Source organism: Henckelia pumila, chromosome 4 (genome assembly GCF_033568475.1).
Source record: "Henckelia pumila isolate YLH828 chromosome 4, ASM3356847v2, whole genome shotgun sequence".
Taxonomy (NCBI): domain Eukaryota; kingdom Viridiplantae; phylum Streptophyta; class Magnoliopsida; order Lamiales; family Gesneriaceae; genus Henckelia; species Henckelia pumila.
Window position 1 is genome coordinate 18,460,519 of NC_133123.1, and position 22,182 is coordinate 18,482,700.

A 22,182-nucleotide genomic window follows, 5' to 3' on the forward strand; every position below is an offset into this window, starting at 1 on the left:
TCAAATCACCCCATGTGATTCCCTAACAAGCAATTCACGAATAGATGATTTAGGCACACATAACTTATCTTCCTTAAACAAATAACCATCATGCACGAAAAATTTATCTTTCGGACCTTGCAAACATGACGTATAAATCTCACCAAAATCAAGATCACTAGCAAAAAAATCTTTCACATACTCAAATCCTAAAAACTTATAATTTAGAGTAGATAAAAGCACATACCTTCGTGATAGAGCATCTGTTACCACGTTTTCCTTCCTTTTCTTGTACTTGATAACGTAGGGAAAAGTTTCCACAAACTCTACCCACTTGGCATGCCTCTTGTTCAGATTTTGTTGTCCTTTGAGATGCTTCAAAAACTCATGATCCATATGAATCACAAATTCCTTTGCCTCAAGTAATGCTGCCATGTTTCAAGCACTCTAACCAAGGCATAAAATTCCTTGTCTTAGGTAGGATAATTCAGAGACGCATCACTAAGTTTCTCGCTGAAATATGCAATTGGTCGTCCTCCTTGCATCAAGACACCTCCAATTCCTACGCCTGATGCATCACATTCAATTTCAAAAGTATTAATAAAATCAGGCAATACAAGTAAATGAGCATTAATTAATTTTTTTTAATAATATTAAAGGACTTATCTTGCTCCTCGCCCAAATGGAATAAAACTTTCTTCTTGATCACCGCAGTCATAGGAGCCGCCAAAGTGCTAAAATCTTTTACAAATATCCTATAGAAACTTTCAAGACCATGAAAACTTTGAACTAGACCAATAGAAGTAGGCGTTGGCCAATCTCGAATTGCACTTACCTTGTCCTTATCAACTTTGAAACCTTGAGCACTCACAACAAATCCAAGAAACATAAGTTCTTTTGTTCAAAACACGCACTTTTTCAAGTTAGCATACAAGTGTTCAGCTTTTAGTATGATTAGCACAATTATCAAATGTTCAATACGCTCATTCAAATTCTTACTATACACTAAAATATCATCAAAATAAACCATAACAAAATTTCCAATATAAGCACGCAAAACATGATTCATCAACCTCATAAAAGTACTAGGTGCATTTGTTAACCCAAAAGGCATAACGAACCACTAATACAACCCATACTTAGTTTTGAAAGCCGTTTTCCACTCATCACCTTCTCTCATTCGAATTTGGTGATAACCACTTTTAAGATCAATTTTACTAAAAATACTAGAACCATAAAACTCATCCAACATATCATCTAGTCTAGGAATAGGATGCCTATACTTGATGGTAATGTTGTTAATGACTCTACAATCCACACACATTCTCTATGAATCGTCTTTATTAGGAACTAATAAAACAGGCACATCACCAGGAGACATGGATTCACGCACAAAACCTTTGTCTAAAAGTTCACTTACCTGCCTTTGTAGCTCTTTAGTCTCCTCCGGATTACTCCTATAAGCTGGATGATTCGGCAATGCACTTTCGAGCACAAGATCAATTTGATGCTCAATTCCCCTCAAAGGTGGTAATCCTTGAGGTAGATCCTCCGGAAATAAATCTTCAAATTCCTGCAAGAGAGAAACAACAATGCTCGGAAGATTTCCGGCTATATCACTTGTGTTAAGGAGAATTTTCTTATAGAAAATCAACAAAAGTGGAGTATGCACATGTAAAATCTCTCGCAACTCACTCTTTTGGGTCATATATATTTTTTTATCGGCCTCTTTTTTCTCAATTTTTTTTCATCTTTTTTTTTCATTTTTTTTTCTAAGGTCACCTCACTTTTTTGTTCACTCTTTTTTTTCGGCCTCTTCTTTATTTTTCTTTCTCAAATGATCTTCCAACACTTGCTTTGGAGTCATAAGCAACAATAAAATAGATTCTTTTTTCATTACAAAGGAATATTTATTTTTGAAACCATCATGCGTCACTCTCCTATCATATTGTCATGGTCTACCCAACAAAACATGACAAGCTTGCATAGGCACCACATCACACAACACTTCATCCTCATACTTCCCAATTGAAAAAGGCACCAAAACTTGCTTATTCACTCTCACCTCCGAACTATCATTAAACCACTGCAATCTATATGGTTGAGGATGCTTTAAAGTAGACAAACTCAACTTTTCAACAATCTCACTACTCGCCACATTAGTACAACTCCCTCCCCATCAATGATGACACTACATACTTTGTTTTTCACAAAACACCTAGTATGAAACAAATTTTCTCTTTGATTTTCTTCCTCCTCCTTTTGTTACACATTCAACACTCTTCTAGACACCAACAACTCTCCAACAACTGCATCACATCCCTCATCATCAGGATCCTCCAACGCAGGCATATCATCATAATTCTCCTCCTCACTCTCCGACTCTAACTCACCACAAGCATTCATAATCATAATTTTTTTATTTGGACACTGACTAGCAATATGATCAATACCTTGACATCTAAAGCATTTGATATCTCTAGAACGATTAATAGGAGTTTCATATTTACCTTGCGCTCCTTGCTTTGGTGTCTCTTGCTTAGTGTCGATTTTTGGTTTGGCTACCGGCTTGACATCCTCTCGTTTACCAACGTTTGAACGCCAAGGAGTAGAAGAACCTCCAACAGTAGTGTTTCGACCCATGCCTCTTCTTTTGAGTTGTTGTTCCACTTTCATGGCAATTTGCACCATCTCCTCAAGATCCATGCAATGTCTAAGCTCCACTTGATCTTGAATCTCCCTATTCAAAGCACATAAGAAACGAGCCATAGTTGCTTCACGATCCTCCTCAATGTTAGCTCGAATCATTGTGACCTCCAACTCCTTGAAGTAATTCTCAACACTCTTCGAAGCTTGCTTTAAATTTTGTAGACGCCTAAAAATGTCACGATAGTAGTAATTCGGCACAAATCTCTTCCGCAATATTTGCTTCATCTCATCTCATGTCTCAATAGGATGCTCTCGATTCCTCCTTCTAGACATACAAGATGATCCCACCAAATAAGAGCATAATCCACAAACTCAACAACCGCCAATTTTATTTTTTTTTGAATCACTGTAGTTGTGGCAGTCAAATATGGACTCCACTCTCATCTCCCACTCAAAATAAGCCTCCGGATCATATTTCCAATGGAATGAAGAAATTTTCATTTTAATCCCACTTTACATCCTCTCGACCCCCTTCAATGTATCTTCCTCTCACCGCTCCCCTTCTATTTATTTCACTCTCATTATCCTTCCTATTTCTACCCCAATTTTCACCCAAACTCTCTTCATCCTCACCACCATCATCCTCTTCTTCAAATATTTTAGTTTTACTCTTACCACCCCCAATAATTTAAAGCTTATCCAACTTCTCATGTATTGGTCCCAAATCCGCAATCATCATCTTGGTCAATTCATCTATTTGACCTTGATAAAATTTTGTCTAGAAGAAATCATTGTACCTGGAAGAAAATGTTAGTAATAAAATTCCTCACCCGAAATCCCACAAGTCACTCCAAAGGAATTCACTCAATCACTCTCTTTTTTTCACTCAAAATTTGTGTAGAAGGCTTTTTACTTTGTGTGGAAGTGAATCAAACTCTCAAGTTCACAACTTGTAGATACTTGAAGATTGACTCTCAAAGATTGACAAGAACAAGAAGAAGAATTTTATGGACACTCGAATAATTGACTTGCACTCAAGGATGAACAATAACAAAATAATTGACCACAAGCTATCTTGCTTCTTCTATATATATTTTTTTGAAGCTTTTGGTCTTTCTATTTTTTTGATCGACTTTTCACTTTTTTTTTTTTTTGAATTTTTTTGAATTTTTTTATTTTTCGAGATAACTTGTAGCACAAGACATGAAAACTTGGGCGACAAGATTGACACAGAAACGACTTAGAAATTTGAAAAATAATAGACGTAGATGAAGAACGAAAGATGAAGAACGAAGAACACGAATAACACGAAGAACGGTATAGATGAAGATAAGATACTTACTTGATTTAAAACCTTAGCTCTGATACCAACTGATATGAATTCTCGTTGTATGGAAGACAAACACGATTATAAACGAATCATACCCTCAATCCAATAAACAAAAAAAAATCAAATAAATTTCCCAATCTTGAAACAAGTAAAACTGTGGATTATTCACCTCTAGTTTACTTGAAACAAGCAACAAATAATCACGAACGAAAACAATTATTCTTAACTGAACCTTCAAAAAACTTGTTTCTGACAATCCTCGAAGAAGAACAATCGAAAAACGCCACAAAGTTGAAAACTTTGATAAGTTTTATTTTTGGGTTAGCAAAAAAGCTTGATAAAATTCTAGAGAGAATTTTAATTGATTAATATCAAAATATGAATTCTTAATTCTATTCAATAATGAATGTTTGTTGTATTTATAATACAACTACAAATAAATAAAAGATATCGCAAAATATATGTAAAGATATAATAATATCTCCTAAAAATATCCTAGTAGGAATAAAAGACTCAAAAATAGCATAAAATATCAAAAATAAGCTTAATATTTCGCGCACACACAAACACCTTTGGTGTGTATAAAAGTCAGTAGCGCGGGCGTGCATGGGTTGCGCAGGCAAGGCACGAGCGCGCTGAAGCCTCGCAAAATATTTGCAAATCAGCACTCATACGCGCGGGCGCGCGGTCTTCAAGGCGCGGACGCGCATCTATTTCGTAGAACAAGGTGCAGGCGCGCTGATATATAGATGCGGGTGCGCCGCAGCTTCGAACTTGGTCTTAAATTTCTTCACTTTCTTGACCTCTTTTAACCTCAATAAGATTATAACATCCTCCAAATTGAATATCAAATACTCCAACACCCTCTTGTGAATTTATCATCAATGATTGAAGTGCTTCCTTGAATTTCTTGCCTTGACCTCTTGTAATTGGTCCACGTGGCATTTCCAAGGGATCCTTAGTCACTTGATCAACATGCGAGCCACCCATGATTGCATTAGTTTGTAAGGATAATCCAAGTATGGATTCCGAAGGGATTAATCCAGCGTAGACCCAAGTAGGAATGGGGACCAGAGTTATTTTACTTTATTTTTGCAGGTAAACAAGAGTGAACTTATTAAACAAGCAGTCTGGTATTTGGGCAGTGGATGCTCAAGGCATATGACAGGAAACAAAAGAATGTTGTCTGAATACATACCAGGACCAGGACCTAAGATTACTTTTGCAGATAACTCTAAAGGTACAACCATGGGTAAGGGTAAGCTTGTCCATGAAAATATTAGCATTAAAGATGTTTTACTTGTAGAAATTTGAAATATAATCTGATTAGTATTGGTCAATTGTGTGACTATGACTATTGTGTATAATTCCAAAAGCACACTTGCGCAGTAAAAGATCAATCTGGACTAATTATTATAACAGGAGAAAGAAATGGAAATACCTAAAAAGTAAACTGGTCGGATCAACCACTCAACTCAATATGTCTGGTAGCAACAAATATGAACCAAAATTGGTTATGGAACAAGAGACTAAATCACTTGAACTTCAAAGCTTTAGCCAATCTGAGTAAACATGAATTGGTTATAGGTCTGCCTAAAATCGAATTTTCAAAATATAAAGTTTGCACTGCTTGCCAACTGGGTAAACAGATCAGATCAAATTTTAAAAACAAAGGTTTTAAATCTTCTTCCAAAAGCTTAGACATATTGCACATGGATCTTTTTGGTCCTATACCAGTAATGAGCTTAGGGGGAATGAAGTACACATTGGTTATTGTTGATGATTTTTCAAGATTTACTTGGGTGATATTTTTAAAATCCAAAGATCAAACTGGCACCCAATTGATTAAACTTCTTTTAAGACTTCAAAATGAGAAGTCTCAAACGATAGATAAAATTAGAAGTGACAGAGGAACCGAGTTTACAAATAAAACTCTGTCTACTTATCTGGAAAGTTATAGAATCAAGCATGATTATTCTGCAGCTAAAACGCCAAAACAAAATGGTGTTGCAGAAAGGAGGAATAGAACTATAAAAGAAGCTGCTAGAACAATGATTGATGATTCAGGTATTTCACAAAAATTTTGGGCAGAAGCTGTAAAAACAGCTTGTTATACTCAGAACAGATCAATGATTAATAAGAAAATCAAAAAAAAACATTTTATGAGATCTGGTATGGTAAAGTTCCAGTAATATCATACTTCAAGGTATTTGGTTGTAAATGCTTCATTCACAACAATGGAAAGACTCATCTGACTGCCCTTGATGTCAGATCAGATCCTGGTTTGTTTCTCGGATATTCATCTGTTAGTAAAGCTTATAGAGTATTCAATAATAAAACTCTAACAGTTGAAGAATCGGTTCACGTTGTTTTTGATGAAACATCTGTCACTAATGAATCTCCAAGCTTAAATGATATTAGTAACAGAATAGAAGATTCTAAGCTTGATACATATGATGAAGAAGAGATCCAGATCAGACGGAATAGAGAAATTCAATGTGAACCAGATCAAGTTGAAGAACAGAGACCAGAAGAACCATCAATTGATAATGAGATTCCAATAAACACAGGTCATATTGAAAATCAAGATGATCAAGATCAACAAGGAAACACGGATAAACTTGGCCCAAGTTACAGATGGTCCAAAATTCATCCACCAAACTTGGTAATAGGTAATCCATCTGCACCTTTGAGAACCAAAGGTCAGATGATAAATGAATTAATGCATGCTGCTTTTATTTCTCAGATAGAACATAAGAAAGTAGAAGAAGCTTTACTCGACACTAATTGGATAGAAGCTATGAAAGATGAACTGAACCAATTTGAAAGAAATTATGTCTGGCATTTAGTTCCTAGATCCTCAGATAAATCTATAATAGGAACTAGATTGGTATTTAAAAATAAACTCAATAAAAGTGGTAGTGCAGTAAGAAATAAGACTCGCTTAGTAGCACAAGGTTACAGACAATAAGAAGATATTGACTTTGATGAAACCTTTGCTCCTTAGCTAAACTTGAAGCTATTAGAATATTTCTTGCTTATGCTGCCTTCAAGGATTTTAAAGTATTTCAGATGAATTTTAAAAGCGCATTTCTCAATGGTCTTCTTTAAGAAGAAGTGTTTGTTGAACAGCCCCAAGGATTTGAAAGTCAAACTTATCCAGATCATGTGTTCAAACTGGATAAAGCTCTTTATGGGTTGAAACAAGCTCCACGAGCTTGGTATGATACTCTTTCACTTTTTCTGAGTGATCATGGTTTTATTATTGGTTCTGTAGATAAAACTCTTTTTAAATTTATCAAAGGAGATCATACTTTATTAGTTCAAATATATGTTGATGATATCATATTCGGGTCAACTAACCCCAAATTATGCAAAAAAATTTCTAAGATGATGCAGGATAAATTCGAGATGAGTATGATGGGAGAATTGACACTCTTCCTGGGATTACAAGTCAGACAGATGGATAAAGGAATATTCATAAATTAGGTCAAATACACAAAAGAAATTCTGAAGAAATTTGGAATGGATAATTGTTCTGCCGCTAGTACTCCAATTAGTGCTTTAATCAAACTGAACAAAGATGAAGCTGGACCTTCAGTAGATCAAACTCTAGTCAGGGGACTAATAGGATCCTTACTTTATCTGACAGCAAGCAGACCGGATATTATGTTCTCAGTCGGTCTGTGCGCAAGATTTCAATATGATCCAAAACAATCTCACTTTATTGCTTCCAAAAGGATTCTAATGTATCTAAAGGGAATCAGAATGTTGGATTGTGGTATCCAAAGGACTCAAGTTTTAATCTGATTGGATACTCAAATGCAGATTATGCAGGTTGCAGAATCGATCGTAAAAGCACAAGTGGGACTTGTCAATTTCTTGGAGACAAGCTTATCTCTTGGTTCAGTAAGAAACAAACATCTATTGCTACATCTACAGCTGAATCAAAATACTTAGCCGAAGGAATTTGTTGTGCACAATTACTTTGGATTCAACAGCAACTCAGAGATTATGGTGTTGATTCATCTGAATCACCAATTTTTTGTGACAATACAATTGATATTGCTATCACATACAACCTTGTCCTACATTCCAGAACAAAGAATATTGACATTCGTCACCATTTCATCCAAGATAATGTTCAAAAGAAATATGTTCGTCTGGAACATATATCAACTGATCTGCAAATGGGTGATATTTTCACCAAGCCATTACCCAACGCTAAGTTTTCTTATTTTCGAAATGTTCTTGGTTTAATTGATATTGATTAATTATGCACATATCTAGGGGGAATATTTGCTTAATATATGTTTGTTCACATGCACACGAACAGATAAAAAGCATAAATTCATTGCATTTCACTTATTGATCTGTATTATAAGATACACGGGAAAGTGGCTATTATTCTACGCATTTCATGACTCCAATTGATCATCCACACACTTAGGGAACCCTGACCATTGCAGACGTCATCTTCAAAGCATATGTTCTGCATCTCATCTTGTTCTGTAAGAAGTATGAAGAGCAGGACACCAGAAGTCTTTAACACATCTTGATTCCTATTTGTTTTCAGTTTCCTTTTACATTGTCGCATTCCTACAGCAAAACGGTGACGCATTTTAGGAGAACATGGAGGCCCGTTGAATGACAGATGACGACGGAGAGCATCTAGGAAGTTCCACATTCTCATACCTCTTTCAATCACTCTTATTCTATATTTCTCCTTTCGGATCTCGTACTGTTGTTCATCAGATGGAATTATTTCATTACCATTTATATTTGTCATAATACTTGCTTATTTTTGTATACTAAATTCTTTCACTTAGCTATGTTTTATAGGAATATATCAAGAAGATAAAAGGTCATGAGATACCTCAGCCTCACAGACGTCCAATCAATGTTTGCTTATTTAATGAGGCTAATTAAATTTGATCTGCATATCTCACATATGGATTCCATCAATCCTCCTTGAGATTCTCAAAATATATCAGCTTTATTTTGACTTTAATTCTATTTCATGTTTTATGGAAGAAGTGAATCAGTCACGAATCTATTTCACAGACAACATGTCCAATCACTGCTATTTTTTTTGCTTTCTGCATATATGCATTTATCTATCAAATCTAGTCTTGAACATATCAAATCTCATCATTATTATTTGACTATACAATAAAATTATTATATGTTCAAATTTCTAGGATAATCTTTCATCTGATTATTTGAAACTTTCATGCGCCTTAATCTTATCTGATTTATCTGAACATATTTGATCTTAAACTTTTCTGATTAGTCATGTCTCATCTGCATCAAAATTTTGTGCACACATATATTATTTTCATCTACACAACACAATTTCATACATACACAAAAACAGAAGGTAAGGCAAAATACTTCATTTCAGAAACTTGAAACAGGTGCATGATTCATATTACACTTCTATTACATAATTTAATCACTTTTAAAACTCATCAGCATGACTCCTCTCAGGGCTACTCCCCTCTTCCTTACATCCGTCTCAATACGCCACTTGATCAACCACTCTCACAGCGGTGGATCGAAGCATTTGTCCTTGTATTCATCTGCATTTATCAGATGAGTGAGGACTCGCTCTTCCTTTCTGTACATCAAAAAAGACAACCCCTTGTCAGAGAGGATGTCCTCAACCTTCTCAGACCCCAACAACTCTAGATACTTGTCTTTGCGGTCTTCAAGTTCCCATACATCCTCTTGCTTGCGTGGAGGAAACAGAGCTTGATGATACATCTGAATCTCCTCGACCTTGAACCAAAGCCTCATCACCCATTTAAGGATGAACTCTTGAAGTTCCTCCTTAAACTCTTCGACAGATTGATTTGCACTCATAGTGAACTTATCTGAAGCTCTGTTTAGCAAATGAGAATTTAATCAAACTTCTCATCCGAGTGTCCTATTTATAGAGGATACTTGTTGCTTTGTGTTCCCGAGACCACATTAAAATATTATTATTTTTACTGCGTGTTTGGACTTAATAATTATCGGCCACATTTTTTTGAATTTGAAACATTGCTTACGTCATATAGCCACGTATTTGGGAAAAATCTTTTAAAACTTATCTGAAATTTCCTTCTTCAACACTTAACATTTTTTTGAGCCCTAAGAATTCTTCTAAAAGAACAAATTACTCGCATCCTATCTTTCTTCATTTTATAGGAACAAGATGACGCCAATCACCCAAAATGTTCTTCTCATTGATTTCCACAAAGTGTTCGATCTTCCAGATCAAGGAATGGTGGACATGTTTAGAACGATTGAAGCTTCTGGGCTGCGGAAATTTCTCGAAGGAAGGAAATCGATTTACAAGCAAGCACTTCCCAAATTCTTTCAGACAACGAAGTTTGAAGATGGTGTTATTTCTGCTACTCTGGGTGGAGAATCAGTGAGGATTACATCTGCTCTATTCACTTCCTCTTTTGATCTGCCCAGACAGGGGATCACTGATTTCTCGGAGATCTCTGCTGAAACGAAGAAACAAATGAAGAGTATGTACTCTTTGACAGACAAGCCAATCAAAATCCCTTGCAAAAGAAGGAACTTAAGGTGGAATTTAGAATATTACATGACATTGTGGCCAAATCTCTTCTGGCCAAAGCAGGTTCTTTCGATGCAATTACATCTGAAAAATTTGAAATTATGGTTGCAATTTCTGCTGGTATTACTGTAAATTGGTCTACTTTTTTGTTCGATATTTTATCTGTTATGATCACTGCACCAACCGTTCAATCTCAAGGCTTCTCTATTCAGATCGGAGAGATCCTGACTGACTTGAATGTTAATCTGGGACCCTCTTCAAATCTTCATCCACACAAAACTTTGAATGAAAGAGCACTTGAGGTGTACAAGGGGAAGCAACTGATAGTATTGAAGCATGGTAGACCCAATCCAGATGAGATCGAAGAGAACTTGACCTTACCAGATGAATCCAAGCCTCTGGAAATTGAAGCTGCTACAGCCATTAAATCTCAAAAGCCAGCTGCACCGAGAAGAAAGACTTCAGCGAAAAGAAAAATATTGATCTATTTTTTTGAATCAAAAGCTTCAGAATCAGATCAAGTGACTCTGGCATAGATTATTGAGCCTCATCCACAGAAGAAAATGAGATCAATTAGACCTCCTCCTCATATTCCTCAAGATATTCAATCTGCACCTGTTCTAGTTATTCCTATATCAATGGTGGAAAGTGTTGTTCCTTCAGTGACCCAGATGAACATCACTACTCTTCACTCTAGATTCTTCAAAAAGCCCGATGATGTATCTGATCCATCCTCCAATGCTCAAAGGATAATTGATATGACTACTGATTATATCATCAAAAGTGCATAAGAAAATATGAAAATTTTTTACAGATGGGTATTTTACCACACCGAGAACCATTTTTCAAAAATCAAGACATTAGTAAAGCTTGAGAATATTGCAAATCTTGAAAATAGAATACTTGAGTGGGCTGAGACTCAAGTTATTTCTCGAGCACTGGAAAGAAGAGAGTTTTTCAAGCTCAGATTAAATGAAAGTCTCCTTCGAGATCATCTGAGATTACAGAGAGCAAAGTTCAATCCAGCAAGTGTAGATTTTTTTTATCAAACTGCCGCACTTAGCCAACTGAAGAATGATGCTCATCTTATGACCTCCTCTGCTCAAATGATAAGACAAGAGTTTCCTTCTGAGGCTTCATCCAACAAGAAAGCACAGCCAACTATATCTGAAACTTTGTCTGATGCAGATATTTCAGATGAAATCAGTCTACCTGATAACCAAACATCACCACCTGTCTCCTTGATTTGTTCTTCATCTCCCCCAAAGGAAGCCCCTGTTATTGACTTTTCTCCTGAAGAACCTTTGGAGGTAGGATCATTTATTGAAGAACTTATTACTACCCCTCAAAATGAAGATCCATCCAATGATCCAACCATGGAACAACAGATTGAAACACCTGCTTCTCAAGAAACTTTGATTGCAGAAGTTACAATTGAGGAACCACTGATTGATCATCAAGTTCCATCAGCAAATCAAGCTATGTATGAACCACAGTTGGACATTCCTGTTCTTGAAGACTCCTTAGCTGAAGAAGTTTTGACTGAACCACCAGAACAGATGCTGGCCTTTAACATTGTTGGAAACCATTTTGATCTGAATACAGCAATTGTTCCATTTATTCCAGTTGCAAAACAAACTCAAGTATCATCTACAGAATCAGTGGAAACAGTCTCGCCAGAATATGTGGTAATGGATCTTCCTTCTATTTTCAAAATAGTTAGGACTGACCTAATCCACAGTTTATTCAGGCCTATTATGGTCATGTTCAAAGACAAGTTGGCTCTCCCTTCTGCAACTCTATTGGAGATATCCATTTCAGATCAACTTGATTCATCTAAAGATATGGAAGATGTTGTTTTTGAGCCTCTTGTCGTTACTGCTCCACTGCTTCAAATCTGTGACTCTACTCATTCTGAAGATGCTGCTCCTTCTACCTCTCATCCGGTCGGTGTCAGACCAGATAAATTTTTATCTGAATCTCTTACTCAGCTGTTCAATCTAGTATCTGAGATGCAAATCAATCAAATTCAGACCTCTATAGAGCTTCGCGATTTCAAGCCACACATGCTGACAATGGTCAGTAATATCAGTGAATCTGTATTACATGTTCGAAGGAATCATACAACGGAATATGTGAACATTCTTTGGAAAATCGAAAGTCTACAAGCCTCCACAGAAGCTCACAACAAGCAGATTAATGATACTTTTGGCACCCAACTCATGGTTATTCTGGACCTCTTATCCAAGAATGGTGATGCCAAAAATGAGGAAAAAGCTACCTCATTAAAGGCTAAAAGCAAAGGGAAGAAATGAAAAGAATCAGATCAAAGAGAAGCATCAGATCAAAGTCATATTTTCCAAGGAAACTAATTTTTGACATTTATTTTGTCTAAAAATTATTATTCGATCTATGTAAGAATATTTTTGGAAAATATTTGATCTACCATCCTTATCTTAAATTGATCCGGATATTGACTTGGTTTTGACATCACCAAAAGGGAAAAATTGTTGGAGATCAAACTCTAAAGTTTTGGTGATAACGAGTCAAACAAAATCAAGTAATAAAGTTAACAAGAATTTAAGGACAGATCAAATCGGACTCATCCAGATCAAAGATTTACAAAGCTGCCAGATCAAATGTCCGTTGAAATTTAAGTTTCGGATAAATCGAGTATTTGATCCATATGTCCTCACGACAACTTACTTCAACAGATCAAATATACTAGAACAATCCAGATCGTTCAAACCAGATCAAGTAAGCCATCAACCAGATCAAAGTTTCATTTTGAAGTATCCGTTGCTAAGGTTGCTGAACTAAAAGACAAAAGCATTTAATGGGATTTTGAACGTTAGTTGGCTTCTCTCTATAGTCAAGATTTGTGAGCCAATTTATGAGATATGTTGGCGGCTCAATTTCAGAAATTGTTGGCGGCTCACTGGCTAGTTTTTGAAGAATATAAATACTCAGTGATTCGAAAGATTCAAAACCAAGAGTGAATAACACAAGCTACTGAAATCTAAGATTATCACGTTCATCTGAAAAGCCAAAAATCCTTCACTCAACACCCTAATCAAAAACTCATACTATCATATCAAAGTTTCGAAGCACTGAGTTAGAGAGTATTTCAAAGATTGATCGAGCTCAAGAAATACATACAAGAACGATCCAGATCAAAGTCATTTGTAGCCTTCCAGATCAAAATACCAAAGCATATTTTGTGGCTTCACTTTGTAACTCAAAGCAGAGTGTTTGTTCTGCTTTGAGAGAGAGTATTGCTAGGAATTCCTCTCAAAGGATTGATTGGATTTGTACGAAGCGTTGTATAAATCAAAGTCTTCTAGTGGAATCCTTCTGAAAACAGAAGAAGGGATGACTTAGGAGAATTCATCTCTGAACATCCATAAAAATTATGTCCCTCTTTACATACTTCATTTACATCATTTTATCTCTCTTAGTTTTCTTTCTGACAATTCAAATCTGCGAGGAAGATTTCTTTCGCCTGATCACTTCAGATCATTCGAGCAGATCAAAGTTTTTAAGCAACAAAAATTCTGTCTGATTTTCACAAATCAGATCGAAGAATACTTAAACTTAAAATTTTAAATAGTTTATTCAACCCCCCCCTCCCCCCCCCCCCCCCTCTACACCTATTTTCGATCCTAACACGGTTTCCGCTCGAACCGCCCGGTCCGATTTTGTAATCACTGCTTCAGGCTGCAATAATGACGGACATGATGTTTTTGTCCCTATGAATTGGAGTTTTATGGAGAAATTAAGATTTTGGTTTTGTAAGTGGGTTTGTTTTAAATTTTTAATATTTTGGTCATGTAACTTAACAAAATTTGAATTTCATTCGGTTGTTTATACTTTTTCTGGTTTTTTTTTTGTCGGAAGTCAATAAACTCATCGAATATTACTTGTTTGATACCGATCTCTCTTACTTGACTCATATGGTGCAAATAAAATCCATTATTATACATTATTAAAATCCATATATATATAAGCAAAAATAAAGGAAAATATTAAACCATAACGACACTCAATTAATATTTCATAATGAGAAGAAAAAATAAGCTTTTCATTTTGGTAGATTCTGATATGTGGAATATAAGTTTTATTATCGCATGAATTACTAGGAGAACATCAATGTCAAATAAGTAATTGTAATAAGTGATTTCGGGAAAAAAGAGACCAAAACTAACAAAATTATCCAAATTACAGGATGAAAACCAAACTTTAACAAGTTATATGATTAAAATCTAAAATATGTCAACTTTATATGATCAAACTTCTAATTTTTCCGAGTTGTATAGATGAACGAGGAAAGATGAATTTCAATAGATTTTTATTTGAGGTTTATAAATGAAACTTTGTATTTTTTTAAAAAATAAAATAAATTCAACTCCATGCTTAATCACACTTTATTGTCGCTTAATCTTTGTTTTTAAAAGCACTGCATCATTTAAACTTATGAGACAAAATGCTATACATGTGAAAGCCACGAACATATAGGTTGTGTTTGAGAGAGTTTTTAGGAAGCACTTTTTAGCTTTTCCTTAACAAAATTTAACAAAATTTTAAAATTTTATTAAGGAAAAACTGAAAAGTGCATGCTTCATAGAAGCTCTCTCGAACACTGTCATAAAGTCCTCATATTGGTGGATAATGGATATTCAACGTGTTTACATATGACAAAAAGAATAATTGTCGCTTTGAATGAGGTTCTTATTCCGAATGAGTATGATTTTAAATGTCAATCCAAATCTATACATATGAGAAACATGAAATCGATTTTTTAACCAATAGAAGTTTTAAGTAAACTTGAATTTTAGTTCTTGCTGCTTAACATTACTCGTTTTTAGTGAAATATATAATAAAATATGATCCATATAAAATGACTATTAATTTATATAAATTTAATTCTACATTTTTATATTTTTTAAAAAAAAAAACAAGAACCACATTTGTTTGTACGTATCCTTTGCAACGTGCGAGCTGCCCAATTGAATACGTATAAATCTATGTATGTAGACGCCATGTTACGGATAAAGAGGCATCCTATTCAATTGTACGTGTAATTCTTGGCCCACTATTTTTCACACACTTGTCCACCACATATCACCAATATGTGGTCTAAGGCCAAGCTAAGGATTCCAGTTTGATATGCAAGTGAGGATATATAATACTTGAACACTATTTTTTTTTAAATCAAGGATTACATGTGATGCATATTAAAACACATTGATTTGGCAAAATATCAATCATCCTTAGTTTGATATTTTGTAGCCGAAAAGTAAAATTACTCGACTAAGGACTTCTGATCTATATCATGAAGTAAATCAGTGCTTGATCGAACGATCATTTGATCACTTTTTGGCGGGTTCGTTGGTACATCATGAAAAGGTAAAATCAGAGGCGGCGTCGGGTGGATTCTCAAAGACACTCCGACGTCGAGTCAACAACTGCTAAAAGAAGAGCTGTAATGAAAATGGAGTGTAATTTACAAAATGAGAGCGTATTATTTTTAGGAGGTTCATGGACTATGGACCTTTTTTTTTGAATTTTAGTTATTAATTTAACATGAGTCCCATAGATATTATTACATAGAAACTGAGCTCGATCATCAAATTAGGCTTGGATCTGAGAGATAGTCATTTCATAACCCATATGATGTAGCCATAAAATAAACATACTTGCACGAGTGCTTATGTAGATTGCGGAGTCTCGACAATCATGTGAAAGATCTCAAGCATAATCCTTAGCGGGTTGTTTCTACGTCACAAAGCAAATCAAAGGTGTTGGGAGTTCCTGGCGAAGGCACTCCAACCCTCAAATCAGCGATTATCCAGAGAATATCAATCGAGAGAAAAACATAATGGTGTTAAAAAAAATGTGTACCCTAAGAACAATGAGACTTGAGTTATTCATAGATATTCAAATAATTTTTGGGCTTCATTCATGTGGCCAAAACATATTAAACAAAATATTGGACCGGAGAAATTATTAGATATATAGAAATTGGGCTGAATCATCAAATTGATTTTGAGACCGAGAGATAGTCAAGTGTATTGATATCACTAAAATTAGAGGGTCAATATCCGAGTTCAAGCTAAGTCCAAAGCTTCAAGTTCGGAGTGAACCTGAAATCAAGCAAAGAGTGTTAGAGAGGGCTGGGAGGGTGTCCCGAACTCCCGGCGTAGCTCCTACGACGCTCAAGTCAGAGTCGAAAAATAAATAAGTGAAGAGAGGATCGGAGAGCTTGGGCATCCCCTCAAAATGAAAGTAATAAGTTACAAATGAAGTGAGCAAACCCGATATTTATAGGAGAGAAGGTAGGGGATCACACATATTCCGTAGAAGACCACGTGAGTGAGATTCATATGCTTGCTCATCCGAGACTCGCTCTTTCGGGGCAGTTCAAAGTGTTACCTCGCCCTTGAGGTGAGACTGAGACTAAGAGACCTCGCCCTTGAGACGAAGCTTAGGTTAAGGGTCCACTCATCTCAAATATGCTCTACCCTAGATACTCTTGTCCATCAGCATAATCCTCAACTCCTAGGCTCATCCTTGGCTTTCCAACTACCAAGTTCATCTCCAACTCCTTAGCACACCTCTTAGTTCATCTTCACCCTTGTCATCTCTATTGGCTACAACTTCAACTCTAACTCCAATCTGTCTCGCCTCTATCACCTACCCTCATGGGCCGATCTCACCACTCAGAGCTGGACCCAAGTCTTAGTCGTCGTCTATGCTTTATGGGCCTCCATTGGGCTCAAACATATGATGGACCTACTCGTCGGGTACATGTATCACTACAAGAAAAAAGCTCAACCCATCGGATATACTAATGTAAATTTCATTTGAAGTTAATTAGTTTTAATATAATCTAATTCAATATTTTTGAAGCTTATTCAATAAACCATAGATCACATGCAAGTGACTTTGAGTTCACATCATGCAATACTGAATTTTATTTTTATTTGGTTAATCGATATACTAAATATTATTTATCACTTGCTTATTTTTAGATATATATTTGTGAAATGAATTTTATATATATATATATATATATATATATATAAATTCAAAGAATCTGACGCATATATATATTAGTTAAATACACTGATTTTTTATATAACTAAATTTGTGTTCGCTGAATCGAATAAGTGTTGTTTAAAATAGAAAAAGTATCAAATCGATTAGATGTTTTATAGGTATTTTACTCTATATATATATATATATATATATATATATATATATATATATATCATTCATATTTGAAATAAAAATAATTTTAAAAACTGGACCCCTTCTAAACTAATCAAATTTGAGAACAAAAAATTAAAACGTTAGCTTACATACACTAGGGAAGAATAAAGAAATATGTAGAATATTCATATATTAAATGTAAATACTCCTCTCAACCACCACCTATGCAAATATCATTCAATCTTCCCTCTATAAAAAGGCACATCCACTTCAACATAAAACCCACTCAAGAATCATCATACAAAATTATAACAATGAATACAGGAACTTCAAGCCCTGTCCCTTCTCCACGCGCCGCCTCCGACGGCGGAAGCACGCCCAATGGCCACAACCAACAAGAAACAATTACCAGCCCACAACAATATTGTGCGGCGCCTGAGTTTCAGATGCCTCTTCACTATCCGAGGTACTCGAAATCCGACTATGAGGCAATGCCGGAGTGGCAACTCGACCGACTCCTCGGCGAGTACGGCCTTCCCACCTCCGGAGATGTGAACCACAAGAAGAGCTTTGCCATGGGGGCATTCCTTTGGCCTGATCAGTATGAGAATTAACATGTAATGGGGAATTTAATTTACTAGCATGCATGTGAGTGAGTTGGCGTATAACAAAAATTATAATGCAATTTATATGTAATATGTAATTTGGTTGTTGCATGCCATGCAAATTAAATGTTCGTCTATATATATGTGAAATAAGAAAATAAATATATTGTAACATAGTGGATTTGCATGTGTGAAATTAGATTTTTTGGTCTACTATTTGTTAACTTTTTTTCCTTTGGTCCATTTACGAGTTTTCGAATTTGGTTTTGATATTCTAAATTTTAATTTTTAGTCATTCTGGTTCATTAATTGTTGACGTGAGATATGACAAGTCAGCAATTTTTGATTTCACATTAGCATATTTTGGTGTCACATGATCAACATTTTCACGTGTTATTTCAGCACTCTAACACAATAAAACTGAAATCCTAAAAAAACTAATAAAATGAAAGTTAGTGACTAAAATTAACTTTGAAAATTTATTAGACTAAAACCCAAAATAAACGTTATTTTCTTTACATGTTGATTGTCTTATTTATGATTTTAGTTAAATTATATACTTAAAAAATTGTTTGATTATATACTCTCCAGAATGCTGATTATATACTCTCCAAGTCCACCAAAATCAATTGAGAGATTTCATTAAGGAATTCATTTTTTTAAGGGAAAAATATCAATTTTGTAATATTCAAATATTTTTTGTGTCTGCTCAAATTAAACAATTAGACTAATTCAAGCAACAAAATATTGAAGGACGTGTATTGCATGGGATGATAAACTTTAATAGTTTATGCCCAGTTATGACTTTACTCCCTCCATATCTAGGCTCACAGTCAGGGGCAGAGCCAAGATTTAAAATTACATGGTGCTGGCTTCGCCCAACGTTCAACTATAATTTAATACAATAAATTAAATAAAAATTCAATATATGCTCTTTTGATTTAAAAATTGAGTTGATGGTTTTTCTTCTCTTAATTCTCTGATTTACCCAACTGTAAATTCCAATAATTTCTAAAATTTTCAACGAATAATTATTTTTCAAATTTCACAATTATTCAACTTTCGGATATTTTAAACTAAAAAATCGCAATACAAGTCAATAATAATTTTATATCAATATTCTCAAATATCGTAACCAAAAGATTATTTTCTCAAAATTCGCAACAATATATTTTTAGGCTAAAAATTCAAACTCGAAAAATTATAAATACACCACATTGTGTATTTAAAAAAAAAGCAACACGTTGTGTTCCAAAAGATATAAATAATTAATCAAATATATTTAAACTTCTAAAATTTTTAAAATCTTTTTTTATTGAAAACAATTTTTAATAGTTTGGTAGCTTAAAATCTTCTATTGATAAAGCAAAAATAAAGCCTAATCAATTAAAATTTAGGGGGTTTCTGTCCAATTATGTGAATAAATTGACAAAAAAAAAACTAGCAAATAAATGTTTCAAAACATATGTACTCAACTTGAAATTTGAAAAATGAAGGTCTTATTAGCTTATTAATTCAATTTAGAGAATTTATGTTTATTTTACAAATGATGGAGGGGCTATATGCAAATTTTATTTTTTAACCTAGGGCTACAAAACAAAAATTAAAAAAAAAATCCATACTGCTTTTTTTAAAAAAAATTGAGGTGGAGCTGGAGCCCACCCTAGCCCAAGGGTGACTCCGTCCCTGCTTACAATATATTTAGTAATATTTTTTTATACTATTTTACTAATATATATATATATATATATATATTTATATATATATTTTTATTAACTGCACCTTGAAAATTATACAAATATTTTTTGAATACATTAATAGGAGGATAAAATGAGAAGTTTGTACGTAGTTTATTTTTCCTAATATGTGTGAAATAAAAAAAAACAAAACTATATAATCGGGACTAATGGAGTTTTTTTTTTTTTTACAAAGATTAAGAATGCTAGGAATTATAAATAAATACCCTTATTTAATGATATTGGTAAAACACATTAAACACACTTATATGTATTTATTATTTAAAAGAGGCATATACATAAACTATATAACTCTTGGAATATATGCTCAATGTTAAATTACAAAACAAACCTATAAAACTATATATCAAATTACAAAAAGAGACATATTATATTAAAATAAAGTATTTTTAAAAACAAATATTATATTATACATACAACGCATATTATTTATATATTATACGTTACACAAGCAATATATGTACGTATGTACATTGTCCCTAATATAGATTAAATAAGGTATATATTAGTAAATAAGTTTATCAATTAATGTATAAAGTGAACTATATTATATTTAGGATGAACAAAAAGGAAACTATTGTATATATAATTAGTACAGACGAATTAGTTACTATCAGATCGAGCAAATCTTTACAATCACGCTTGTGAATGAGAATGACTGCAATCAACAAATGCGTGTATATATTCGATCGTGTCTAAATGCATATGAATCTAATTACTTGTCAGAGGGTTTTTTTTACTTTTAATTTTTTAAAAAATAAAAATTTCAAAAATTCTGGAAACTGAAAATAATTTCAAAACTACCGTAAAACGCTGTCGGTGGCAGCGGACGCTCGAATTATTTTTGCAGCGGACGCTGCCACTGACAGCGGACGCTGCCAATTGGCATTTTTTCTTTTTTTTTTTTTTTACTTTTTTTTTATTTAATTGTTTTTTATACTTTTAAAATTTGTAAATATTTTTATAAAAAGTTTAATTATTTAATTTGTTTTTTATAGTGTTTTTAATTAGTAAATTTTTTTTATAAAAAATGATTATGTAATTTGTAAAAAAAATTTAAAAATTTATTTAATCATTTTAATTTTTACATGTTAAATTTCTAATGTGTCTTATTAGATGGTAATCAAGTCAAAAATTAAAATTAAAATTAAAATTTTATTTTTTTGAAAAAAATACCGTATTAATAAAATTATTATCAGTTATATTTATAAAATTCGAGTTGGATCTAAATCATCTTGAAAATATGAACTCGAACTCAACTAACCCGATCAATCCGATTTGATTTTTTTACAAAATAAATAAATAACAATTTACAACACTTAATAGTAATAGTAATATAAATCAAAAATTTTAATCAAAATATGTTTACTTACAAATTAAAAAATTATAAAAAAACTAATTAAATAATTAAAATTTTTTAAAAATATTTACAAATTAAAAAAGTATAAAAATAATTAAATAATTAAAAAAAAGTAAAAAATGGAAAAAGAAAAAAGAAAAAAGAAAAAAGGCAATCGCACCTGCAGGTCCCCGTGCCTTTTTTCTTTTCTTTTCTTTTTTTACTTTTTTAATTATTTAATTGTTTTTTTATAATTTTTAAATATTTTTATAAAAAGTTTAATTATTTAATTTGTTTATTTATAATTTTTTTAATTTGTAAAATTTTTTATAAAAAATGATTATGTATTTGTTATTGAAATTATGGTAATTTTTTATCAAAAAAATCAAATTTTAATTTTCAATTTGATTACGAGTTAAAAAAATTATTAAGAAAAAAATTAGAAATTTAAGAGGTAAAAAAAATTTACAAATTAAAAAAACTATAAAAAAAACAAATTAAATAATTAAACTTTTTATAAAAATATTTACAAATTTTAAAAGTATAAAAAAATAATTAAATAAATAAAAAGTAAAAAAAAAATAATAATAAGGCATGGGGACCTGCAGGTGCAAGTCCCCATGCCAATTGGCAGCGTCCGCTTCCAGTTGGAGCGGACGCTGCCTATGTGGCAAAAATAATTTCGAGCGGCCGCTCCCACCGACAGCGTTTTACAGTAGTTTTGAAATTATTTTCAATTT

General features: G+C 33.4%; 2 protein-coding genes across 2 annotated transcripts; one reads left to right on the plus strand and one right to left on the minus strand.

The window, feature by feature from the left end:
* On the minus strand, positions 1–414 carry LOC140860599 (uncharacterized). Its single transcript, XM_073263600.1, has 2 exons — positions 227–414; positions 1–157 (listed from the first exon to the last, which is right to left on the minus strand). The coding sequence occupies exons 1-2, from the start codon at positions 412–414 to the stop codon at positions 1–3; spliced, it is 345 nt and encodes a 114-aa protein (XP_073119701.1).
* Positions 415–5,119: 4,705 nt separating this feature from the next.
* Positions 5,120–8,265, plus strand: LOC140860600 (uncharacterized). Its single transcript, XM_073263601.1, has 6 exons — positions 5,120–5,216; positions 5,942–6,025; positions 6,142–6,848; positions 7,787–7,867; positions 7,960–8,152; positions 8,249–8,265. The coding sequence occupies exons 1-6, from the start codon at positions 5,120–5,122 to the stop codon at positions 8,263–8,265; spliced, it is 1,179 nt and encodes a 392-aa protein (XP_073119702.1).
* Positions 8,266–22,182: the final 13,917 nt, after the last annotated feature.

Coding starts and splice junctions, on each gene's coding strand:
- LOC140860600 (XM_073263601.1), top strand. CDS start 5,120: ATGACAGGAAACAAAAGAATGTTGTCTGAATACATACCAGGACCAGGA. Junction 6,026..6,141: donor AACAATGATTGATGATTCAG/GTATTTCACAAA, acceptor GGTATGGTAAAG/TTCCAGTAATATCATACTTC. Junction 7,868..7,959: donor CAAGCTTATCTCTTGGTTCA/GTAAGAAACAAA, acceptor TGGATTCAACAG/CAACTCAGAGATTATGGTGT.
- LOC140860599 (XM_073263600.1), bottom strand. CDS start 414: ATGGCAGCATTACTTGAGGCAAAGGAATTTGTGATTCATATGGATCAT. Junction 158..226: donor ACAGATGCTCTATCACGAAG/GTATGTGCTTTT, acceptor TTTTTTTGCTAG/TGATCTTGATTTTGGTGAGA.